We start from the raw sequence: 12,023 nt of genomic DNA on the forward strand, positions 1-12,023 counted from the left end.
TATATATGATGGGCTTCTTTCAGTTTTATCTACCAAAGCCACTCACAAGGCATTGGTCAGCCCGAAATTATAGTAGAAGACACTTGCCCAAGGTGCTACTGCATGGCACCTAGGGCAAGTGTCTGAACCAGGGATCATGTGGTTGGGAAACAAGCTTCTTAACGCAGAGCCATGCTTGCACCTATATATATATATATATATCTATATATTTCTTAAAAAATTTAACAAAAACACACACAGAAAATTCAAATTCCTCATCAGTCAACATTATAATTTTACTCCTTTAATGATATTGTTCACTTTTGGTGGCGCCAGTGGCAAACAGCCATTAGGAAAAGCTAACGAACATATAGGATGATGATGAAACAAACATGACAAAATAAAATATAGATATACAACACAAAAAGCTTTGCAGCCACAAATATTTACAAACACACACTGTAATTCTAGAATCTGTTTCATTGAGACAGGCAAGTCTTCTTGAGCACTTCATATCACCAATCATTCCAGTCTTTCACCCTCTCTGTGAACAGTGAAACTATTTATGAAATGTAAATTAAATCTAAAATCTTGTCAAAAAATATACCTTGTAATACTCACAAACAAAGTTCTCTCTGAAAGTCATTATTCACTGATGCATGTTCAGCGTCACCAATAACTTCTTCCAGTTGTTCTGCAGTTGTGGTCATGCTAGTGTAGTCAAGTCTTTCAACCCAGTTCAGGTTTAACCGGAAATTGTTTAGAATATTTTCCATATCATCCTATAATTAAAAAAAGCATAAACAGAACAGAGTTGTTTTACAGTTTGCAAAGTTCTTTTTAAACTTGAAAACGTATTTTTCAATTATTTTCAAAGCAAGAAGTGGGGAATTAATTTTATAGATTTTCAAAATAATTGATTATGATTATGGCTAGATTACTGAGTAGTTAATATCCTCAGCAACACAAAACCTTTGTTTATGTTCTTAAGGCACACAGAGAAATGTCTTACAACCAGTATTCATTTCACTTTGGAAAGGCTTAAAATGGATTAAAATTTATTGCTCTCTCTCTGTAACTCAGACATTGCATTAGCTTTGGTAAATGCTGCTTTCTTTCCTTTTGCTTGTCAAATAACCTCTCTTTACCCATCTATGAATCATATGTGCACACACTGTGTGTGTATGTAAAATTGTCACAATCATCATCCATGTTGGATTAATTTGGATGGTTCAACAGGGTCCAATGTGCTGCAGAACTGTATCAAGCTCTAATACCTGTTGGCATGATTTCTACAGCTGGATGCCCTTTGAGGTCTTTTCCATAGCAACAGCACTAAGAAGTCACTAAGTAACTTGCAAGACAAAGAAAAAGTTTGGGGTGTAGTAGAGAGGGTAGTGGCGTTAAGCCATTTTCCTCTTGGGAGTAGAGTTCTGTCTGTTTAACATGTATGTATGTATAGGGCAAAGAACCCCCTTCAGTCTTGAATGACCATGGGATTGCACCTAGAAAGTTACCCTCCAAGGCACAAGTCCAGGCAAGGTTGTTTATGGAAGACCAGCAGTCGCCCATGCATACCAGCCTCTCCTCTCCATGCCACCAATGTTATCTAAGGGAAAGGCAAAGGCTGATACAGCTTGGCACAAGTGATGTCACAACTCATTTCTACAGCAGAGCGAACTGAAGCAATGTAAAATAAAGTGTCTTGCTCAAGAACACAACACACAGACCAGTCCAGGAATCAAACACACAACCTCGTGATTGTAAGCCTGATGCTCTAATCACTGAGCCATGTATCATAATCATCATTGCTTTAGTGCCCACATTTCCATGCCCACATGCACCAGACAAAAGTTATTGTGGTAGATTTTCTATGGTCACACACCCTTCTTGTCTCCAACTCTCACCTGCTTCGAAGTAAGCTACTATTTCCTCAAGACCTGATATGTTTATAAGGAAGATTCACAATATCACATAATATCAAGCATGGAGACAGTAACACACACACATGCTTGTACATACATATGTGACAAGCTTCTTTCAGTTTCCAACAAAAAGCCACTCACAAAACTTTGGTTGGCTTTGGTATTTGTGCTTTAAAAAAAATTTGAAATCTACAGGGGGCGGTTTTTGTTGTCATTTCATCTGTAAATTAATCATCAGCTGGGTTTATGCCTTTGAAAATGAGCGAAGTCAAAGATCCTTTAAATGACAAACAGGTAAGGGCTGGTCACAGGAAAGGCATTCTAGAAGTAAAATAATGCCACAATAATGTATATGACCCTTGCTAACATGGAAAAAGGTTAAAAAAACAAGGCACAAATGAACAAATCAAGTTCTCCTCATATATAAAATAAAAAGGAATGTTTGTGTGTGTCCATCTATAGCAAGAAAGGCTACAGCATCTATATAAAAACTAATTCTTGTGCAAAATTTTAGGCCGAAGACAATGGAAGTGGTACCGACTCTCTATGTGCCCCCTAATAGAGCTACCCACCATTTCCCAACGTCTTGAACACAAAGCAGCTCCAAAAGAAATCAACGATCTAAGGGGGATAATTAAATATGCATTATGATATTTCTTTCATTGGAGGCTCTCTTGAGGTTGTAGATGTTTCTGTTAACTAGGTGACTAAATTAGCAATGGTAGAGGATGCCCTAAAAGTATTGTTTCTAGAATAATAATTGGGTGGAGGAAGTTCAGAGAGCTATTATCTCTATTGGCAACTAAAGGACTTTCTCTCAGAGTGAAAGGTAGACTTTATGATGCTTGTGTACGAATGGCTATACTCCATGATAGTGAGATATGGGCTCTGAATGCAGAACATATGCGTAGACTGGAGAGAAACGAAGGTGGTATGCTCCGTTGGATGTGCAATATCAGTGCTCATGTATTGAGAGAAAAGTTGGACATAAGAGGAATCAAATGTAGCATGCAAAAGAGAAGACTATGTTGGTTTGGACATGTGATGCGTATGAATGAGGACAGCTGCATAAACAAGTGCCGATCACTGAAATTGGATGGTATCCATGGAAGAAAGAGACCCAGGAAGACATGGGATCAAGTGGTAAGGACAGATCTCAGGAAGTTGGGCCTCACGGAGGAAATGACAATAAACCAAGATGTCTGGCAATATGAAGTTCTTGAGAAAACCTGCCCACATCAGTGGAACTGAGTTCCAGAAGTGCTGTGTGTCCCACCTACACTTAACAAGAAAAGTTTTCACACACTCTACCACAACAAACCAAACTACGTCTCTACATCTCTTCTCTTCTTCATATTTCTGCTTCATGTACTCTGATTACCTCCCCCTCCCCAATCTTGTCCTCTTGGCACTGTGCTACTGTATCATTGCTTCCTGCTTTCCCTTGACCTGTGTGTTCTACCCACATTCCTTGTCTAACTCTATTATTGCCATTTGCTAGTCTCCAAACTGAGTGTTCCACCCATTTGTTACAAGAAAACTTTCCCCTCACCCTACCCCCAACAAACCAATCTACATCTCTTTCTCACATTTCCTCCTTCATTCACTATGCCTAGCTCTCATTTCCCAATCCTGTCCTCACACCCCTGTTCCTCTGTATCACTGCTATCTGGTAGCCCTTCCAACTCTATATATACCTAAGTCTTTCACCGCTTACACTCTTTCACAATATCCCGTCACTTATATTATGGCATGTGAACCTCAAGGGTATGCCCTAGCACTTGCCACCATCTATATCTCTCTCTTCCTTTACTCAACCATCACATTCTAATCCTTGTTCCTTGTGAGTATGCCTGGCATTTTGCTACCATCTCTATCCTGCTGAACCCCACTCACTCTCCTTCTCCTGCATTTCCCTCAAGTTGGGTAACTGTGTATTTCCTTTGTGGTAACACACCTGTTTCTGTCTTCATTCCTGATATTTCTCTCTCTGGCCGGGTAACTCTGTACTTCTACAGCAAGTCACCTGTATTTGTCTCACTATAACCATTTCATCATCCAGCACATGATCACCTCCTCCCTTCTTAAAAGCTTTTGTCTTGCAAGTACTTGGTGACTCTGTCAGTGCAGGTGCCACTTAAAAGCACCCAGTCCACACTGTAAAGTAGTTGGTGTTCGGAAGGGCGTCCAGCTGTAAAAACGTTGCCAAAACAGACCTTGCCTGTGCTTATGCCACGTAAAATGCACCAAGTCCACTCTGCTGAGTGGCTGATGTTAAGAAGGGCATTCAACTGTAAAAATCTGCCAAAACAGACACAGTAGCCTGGTGCAGACTTCTGCCTGGCCGGCTCTTGTGGTACCGCCCCACCAATGCTAGCATGGAAGACGGACTTTAAACGACGATGATGATGTTTTTCTGAAATAAATGATTTATGGGAGATAATTAAATGTACATTATTATCTCCCTTCCATTCGTTTTATATTTATGAAATTGTAAAGTTATATATGGATGAAATTGTAGTTATACTGTAGGTTCAAGTGGAACCTCGTTTGTGAAATGAAAAAGATTCATGAAAACAATTACACAAGAATGAAAGTAAATTGTGAAGTTGCATGAGGATGAAATCGTAGTTATGATGTAGGTCTAAGTTAGCTAACTTTGGTGCCTATTTAGTCAAATGAAAAAGAAGCCCATGAAAACAATTAGACAAGGATGAAAGTAAATTCGAAGGCAAAGTTTAAAATTCAGTAAGGAATGTCATTTCAATTAATTTGACCATTCCGCAGGTAACTGTGCATTTATTTCCCGAAAATGGAACGAGGGTGGGTGAGTTGGTGGTGTGTTGGCTCCTATTTCTAGCACTTCACGTACTGTGTGTTTGACCATATGTTTTTTACAAATACAGTATATCAACACAAGAGTGCCCCTCCGAATTTGTTTCTTCATCACTTTAGGAACAATGAGATTTGTTCGGCTAAAGGCAGTGCTCCACCATGACCGCAGTCAAATGAGTGAAAAACAAGTAAAAGAATAAAAGAATATCCTTGTAATGGTGTTGGAATTTGCTGTGAAAACCATTTTTTCACTCTGATCAAAGCGGAATCGTTTGAATTTTCTGAAACTGGTCTCTTGATTTGCAGAAAATGTTTATCCGATATAATTGGAATCTATCAACTTTTTTTTGTCCAGTAAAATAAAATAATACAGCTTATTACAGTTATACACACATCTATGTCCTTATAAAGAGCAAAGTTTGTTTTCACACAACCCGACATTTATTTCTTGATGGTTCATTGTAAGATGTCAACAACACATGGCATTTAGATTACCATATGCAGACATTCGTTGGGGTGAATCATTGAATCTTTTTTTCATATTCTTGCTCAATGATTGGTAACAAAGTGTTTCTGTCATGTCATTCATTGCACTTAAAAATCATCAACAGTCAGAGCCTTGTTTGAGATCAAAGACTCAAGGACCAGTAGTTGAGACCAGTCCGGAGCACATAGGTCAAAAGAGTGATAAAGATAAGAAATGGTAATAAATTCGTACCATGAAAGGTCACAAAACCAGCTGAGGTTTCGTTTCACAGAATAGACTATGGATACTGTAGTCAACTGCATGATAAAATAGCATCAATCACTTGGCTTAGCTATTTTATGCTATATTTGCAAACCAAAACAACTAACACTCATAAAATATTTTCTGACTGGTCAATAAGAAATTTCCAAGGTAACTAAAATAATAAAACATAGTTTTATAGGGAAGGATTAGGGAGTGAGCATTATATTTGTACATATATCTTGTTATCAGGATGCAAAAATTGTTAAGTTGTTACAAGATATTTTGTGAACATGGTTTAAACATTTAGCATTTAAACTGGCCATATCTGATCCAAATATCTACTTGTTTTATCTTCAAACTGGTCAGATATGGCCTCTCACACCTACCCTACAGTGTTCCTCTTTAAATGTCATTAGTTTTCTATTGATATCATTTCAATTTTAACTACTTTTTCATGGTTGTCTTTCAGTTCAACTGATTGTCTCTTACAGACTTTCAAAATCTCAATGATTCAATAAAAGATAATTCTGATCTTTAAAATAAAATGTAATGCATAAAAAAACAGGCTTACTTTTCGATTGATGACTAACTCTCGAGGTTGAATCTCAATATTTAGACCAGGTTTCAGTAAATTATTTGCAATTGCAGTTTGTAACTGAAAATAGATAAAATAAAAATTGAAAGACATCATTTTAACATTCACTTTTCTAGGCTTGCATGAGTCAGACAGAATTTGATGAGGGAGATTATCTACAGCAAAATGCTTTTCCTATCACCATCTCTCACTTGTTTCCAAGCAAGGTAATATTTGTCCATGGCTAAAATATCACAGAATATTTGTACAGTGACACTTGTTTACAATTATCATGTGATATCAAGGTGAGGAGACAGTAACACACACTTGCACACATGTCTAAGAAATATAGGAAGGATTAGAAAATACCTAAATCAGTAGCTAACTGAAACATTAGTGACATGTATTTGTATCATCACCACTGGACATGGGTAATGCATTACTCTATGAGAAATTTGACCATATCTCCAAACAGATGAGGGCTCTACACAGACTTCCCGTAAAAGTCTAAATAAGACTCTATGTTGATATTCAAAACTGTACATGGACTCACTACTCAATACATTAGTGAATTGCTTCATGGAAAAGAGTTAATACTGTGATATAAATCAAGTGGAAATGCATTCATCATGTTACTAAGTACCGAGCTATGATGATAGGGTTTTCATATGTTGATTTTGTTGGTAGTTCATCGGTATCAGACGATGACAAAGCCTGCGTTCTAAGCAATGAGAATGCATGTGACTCTGCAGTTCAAAGTTGGAAGCACACAGATGTCAACAATTGTCACGATAGTCTGTTGTCTGAATTGAGGCAGATGCTGTCTTGTGGCAACTATCTCTTGCAGCAGCAAGACACTGTTGCTGGTCCTCCTTGAAGCCAGCTGCTGCTCAAGAGATGAGAGATCTCTATGCTGATCTGTCAGTGGCAGAAGCTTCAAGTTCACATGGATTAATGCTACTCTGTTTGAAGTTGCTTTACAGGGTGTCCTTCTACCTCAGCTTAGGCCATCCTTGATTGCTTTCTTATAGCATCAAGATAATGGCAACACTCCATTTGTAGAAAAGGAGTTGGTAGAAATTCTATAAGGTGTACTCAGTATAATCAATGGATGCATTAAAAGGTGTAGTGACATAGCTTTGCTGTGTGAGCAACCAAATTAACAGTGGGGTTGGATGTTCTGAAAGTGTAGTAGTTAGAATAAGAATGTGGTGGAGAAAATACTATTACCTCAGCTGGCAACAAAGGGCTTAACTCTCAAGATCAAGGACAGAGCATATGATACTTACAGGCAAAATATACAGCTGCATTACAGTGAGATGTGGGGTCTGGAGTGTAAAGGACAAGCAAAAGCCAGAAAATGAGACAAGCATGCTTCACTGAATGCACCATGTTAGTGTGCATGAATGACAAAATATAAATAAACAAGCTGGGTACAAGAGGAATCAGATATAGTGTGCAAGAGAGGAGACTGCACTGGTTTAGTCATATGATGCAAATGGAGGAGGACTACTGTAGAAATAAGTGTCAATTGCTCAAAGAGAATGTCACCTGTGGAAAAGGGAAACTAAAGACATGGAGGTGGTGAAAAATGATCTCAAAATGTTGCATTTGATGAAGGCGATGACAAAATTGTTGACTGGTGATACACAGTGATGCAGAAGACCCAAAATCTCACACACACATTCCTTGCCAACTGTTTTGTGCATGCACACCTACCTAATGTATTGCCCATTCTATATCCTCTTGGCACCCCACTATCTATTCTGTATTCATCTCTTCTACTCACCATGCCATGTCACTCATGTGATTTTTGTGCATATTGAATATATCCCTTTCCCAAACTTTCATCACCTATATTCCTCTTTCCTCCCAAGTCATGATGCTTCCACTCTGGCAATCTTTACTCATACTATCTTGGACATATTACTTTGAGTATATCCTGGCCCTTATCATCATCTTATTTCTCCTCCATGCTCAACTCTACTCATATAACGGTGGGTGGTGCTGCATTTCTTCCAACTCAAACTGCCTTTTCCCCCATCCTCACCACCCTTAGCACTGACTATCTTACTAATTCCCTGACACACTTTTCACTTTCTTTCCTACTACCCCCTTCTCTAACACTGTTAGTTTCTCTCCTATCATTCTCTCTCAACAAACCTGAGTAATTCCAATAAGAACTACTTTGGACTATCTTGAACGGGTATGGCCAAACAAGACTGACTGAACACATTACTGAACCCACCACCTTATTACAATTACTACTTAGTTCTCCCTGACATTACTCTATTTCTATTACTCCTGCCCTAATATTGGTTCCCTTGTTATTCTCTCCATTAGCATCCTCTCGCAATAAATCTCTTCTATCCATCATGAAGCTAGTCCTTCACTTTGCAAGCTACAAGGTGACTAAATGATGCTGGTGCCACAAAACACCTAATACACTCTGTAAGTGATTGGTAAATCGAATCAAGCAGTGGCATTGCAGGGGTTGATGGTAAGACAACAGCTATCATGCTGGTGACAGAAAAAATATATCCAGTACACTCTGTAAAATGTTTAATGTTAAGAAGGGCATCCGGCATGGTCAATCAGATTTTCTGCCAACAGATGTGTGTATGGTAAAGTGGACCAGGGATTAAAGGGTGAATGGGTTGGTGGGTAAGTTCAAGAGATTACAAAAAGAGAGTATGAGATGGCAGCTGGAGGGAATGCAGTGAGTGGGCACAGATAGAGGGAGGTGGGTATTAGGACAATATGTTGTGGGGAAAAGATTTGACTGGGATAAATTGTGTGCAGGAGGTAGGTTCATGATGGAAAGTGAGAAATTGAGGGGAGAGGAATACAATATATGGTGAGTCCATTGGGAGATGTTGAGATGGGTGGGTGGGTGTGGAAGATGGGCTGTGGAGGAGAGATTTATCAGAAGCTAGATTGTGTCAGCGGCAGGTAGGAGGGGGGCATTGATATAAAGGATATGCCTTTATGGCAATAGATACGGAAAACAAGAAAATGTCATGGAAGTGCTATTATGAGAGGCTGCTGAATGTGGAGTATGCATATGATAAAGAAAGGTTACTTCATGCTGATCCTACAAAGGAACCAGCAATTGAAGTTGACAGTTGCATGGTAGATAAAGAGATTGAGGTCATGAAGATGGGGAAAATTGCAGGTCCATGAGAGACAATTGCAGAGTTGCTCAAAATATCTGGTGAGGTATGCATGATAGTTAATCAAGTTATACTGGAAGGTATCAACCCAAATGACTGGCATAGCAGTAAACTGCTACAAAGGAGATGTTTCAGAGAGGAATTTATAGAGAAATCAAAATACTGGATCAGTTTATGAAGGCCTTGGAGAGAATCATAGCATGTCGATGAAATGTTTGGTTTTGTATTTGGGAGGTACTTAGGCTATAATTTTCCTAATGAGGCACCAAAAGGGAAAGACACAGCTAAGAGTAAACCACTGGCATTCAGTGACTGAAGACGGCGTTTGACAGGGTACCACATTCAGTAATTTGGTAGTTATTAAGGAAACTAAGTGTACACAAATGGTTTATGAGGGATGGACAAGCCATATCAGGGGCGGACCCTGGAGGAGAGGGCTGAGGGGCAAGTTCCCCCTCAAGAAAAGAAGTGCGCCCTTCTAAATAATGTTATTACACCCTTTTCTCCTGGAATTGCATTCTCTTCTGACCTAGTGCCCTCCCTTCGAGAAATTCCTGGGACCGCGCCTTCATATACCTTCATGTGGTGAATAAAGTGAGAGTCAACGATTTCAGGGAGTAGGCTTATGGATCACCAAATTCTTAAAACGTTGTAACAGTAAGTTCATATTTATGTTTTTGAAGGTGGTGGACAATAAACGACCCCATTCTTTTTTTTTTTTTTCATAAGAATGAAGTGCATAGTGCAAAAAGAAAATTGAAAAAGTCCGTCCTGAGGCCAAGATTCAATATCAACTTCATTTATGTCTTCTGATATGTCAACAATTCTATTTCTCACAGAGCGTGCATTTAATCAACAAAAATTAGCTGCTTGTGAGTTTAAGCCGTCTCTGTCATGACAGGCTACACAAAGTTTATTATTTACATTATTTTGATTGTAGGAAGCGCCAATGAAGTTGTGCAATGTGGTATAAAGACATTTATCATTTCACCGATGAAAATTTATCATGATCCTCAGAAATTTTATGTCGAATAGTGTACACAAAATCAACAAAAGTCACTTTTCTCCTCTGCGACGTGTTATAACTATCAGTAACATCTTGCAAGGTAGGTACTTAAATACAGAGGTCCCTTAATGGTACTACTTAAATTCAGGTGTTGCGTAAAAAACATTATAAACGTATGCTGTGTGGACGTGTAATGACACCCTAACCCTCTCTTTCATATCGTTACGTAGATGCATCAAGACCTCTCTATTTAAGTAGTGCCCATGTCCAATAAGTGTCCATTGTAAAACGGCTGAGAATAATTAAAATTCGGCATTCCTTCGACAATGGTCTAACAGAGTGTCGGTGTGAGGAGACGAGAATTCTTGAAATATAGTCTTTCCTCAAACCAAATCACCCAAAGATGATTTTTATACAAAAATACCAAGAAGTTTTGGTTGATGCATAAAAAAAAGAAAGAAAAAAACACAGAGCCACGAGTAGACAACAAATCCTAATTATCGAATGACAAAATTTGGTCATTTTAATCATGAAATATAATTTTTGATCGCATAGAAATACGATTAAATAGTAATTAAACAAACCAACTTTAAGAAATGACAATCAGATTTCTCAAAATCATATTCCACCGTTTTAAGAAGGTTAAGGTGGTTCGAGTGCAATAGTTTTTATCAGAGATGTACTTAATTAATGTTTACAATATCTGAACAATATCTGTCTGGTTCTCAATTTAACATGTGTTCAGCGAAGTCGAAGTTGAACACGTGGTGTATGGATTCTGTTTTAAAATACCAAATGACAATGATACATACGTCACATCTTCTTTTGCTAGTTAATCTACAAGTCTGTGACTATAATTAAATTAATATTGGAAATACAACTCACCTCCTCATCAGAATCCGCACTATCAAAATCACTGTTGCCATCCATAGTTACAGGTAAATAGAGTAAAGTACGAATGCTCACGAAGGATAAGAAATTGACATCATTTTATTCACCATCAATGCGAAGTTTGAATATGTCGTTAGTGAAACAAAAAGTCTTGGAAATATAATAACAAAGAAAATAATTATAGCAACAATATTAAATGTGAAAAATTACTTATTATTTTTATGATATTTTATGATAACATTTTCAACTAATTGCTATTTCGTATCTTCGGATCTGAATACATTGATACACTCTGCATGGCTTCAATCCACTTTCTTTTATGTAGAAACATTAATTCTAGTTCTAATTCGATATATGTTGCTTTCTTATTTTTATTTTTATTACTTATTTCATTCATTAGACTGAGAGCATCGCCTTGAAGGGTTTAGTCAAATAAATAGACCACAGTACTTTTTTTTAAAAGCCTGGTACCTATACTTATGGATTCTTTTGTCTAACTGCAAAATTATGGAGTCGTAAACAAACCAGCACCGGTGATGGAAGACAAACACAAATACACACATGCACACAGTACTTATTTTGGATCTTTTCCTTTTAGCCGGCACATAGAAAAAATAATTTTTTGTAACTAAACACTTTCAAATTTCGTATACTGGTAGAATGTATCATTTAAAACATCATTTACTCTTGGCGTTTTAAAGGAAATTCTTCATTTTCGAAGTTATTTCGTGTTAACGTCGTCATATTTCGGTAATTTCAACCAATCAATGACGTCTATTGAGGTGATAACAATTACTGCTGTGGTTTGTCAACAAGACGTTCTGGCGGTGTAAATGTAATTTGTCACTGTTATTTCTGATATATTTACATTTGAGATACACGTGTATATAGTTTAATCAATTCAGTTATT

General features: G+C 37.7%; 1 protein-coding gene across 1 annotated transcript in view; it reads right to left on the reverse strand.

Annotated features, from left to right (window-relative positions):
* The window catches only part of LOC106884042 (probable rRNA-processing protein EBP2), a 20,442-nt gene extending 9,199 nt beyond the window's left edge, over positions 1 to 11,243 (reverse strand). The window contains exons 1-3 of the mRNA XM_014935254.2: positions 11,108 to 11,243; positions 6,041 to 6,124; positions 601 to 761 (exon numbers count right to left, since the gene is read on the reverse strand). Coding sequence (XP_014790740.1) covers positions 601 to 761; positions 6,041 to 6,124; positions 11,108 to 11,152 — 290 coding nt within the window. The 5' untranslated portion in view covers positions 11,153 to 11,243. The remainder of the gene's footprint in view (positions 1 to 600; positions 762 to 6,040; positions 6,125 to 11,107) is intronic.
* Positions 11,244 to 12,023: the final 780 nt, after the last annotated feature.

The sequence above is a fragment of the Octopus bimaculoides genome, chromosome 14 (genome assembly GCF_001194135.2).
Source record: "Octopus bimaculoides isolate UCB-OBI-ISO-001 chromosome 14, ASM119413v2, whole genome shotgun sequence".
Taxonomy (NCBI): Eukaryota; Metazoa; Mollusca; class Cephalopoda; order Octopoda; family Octopodidae; genus Octopus; species Octopus bimaculoides.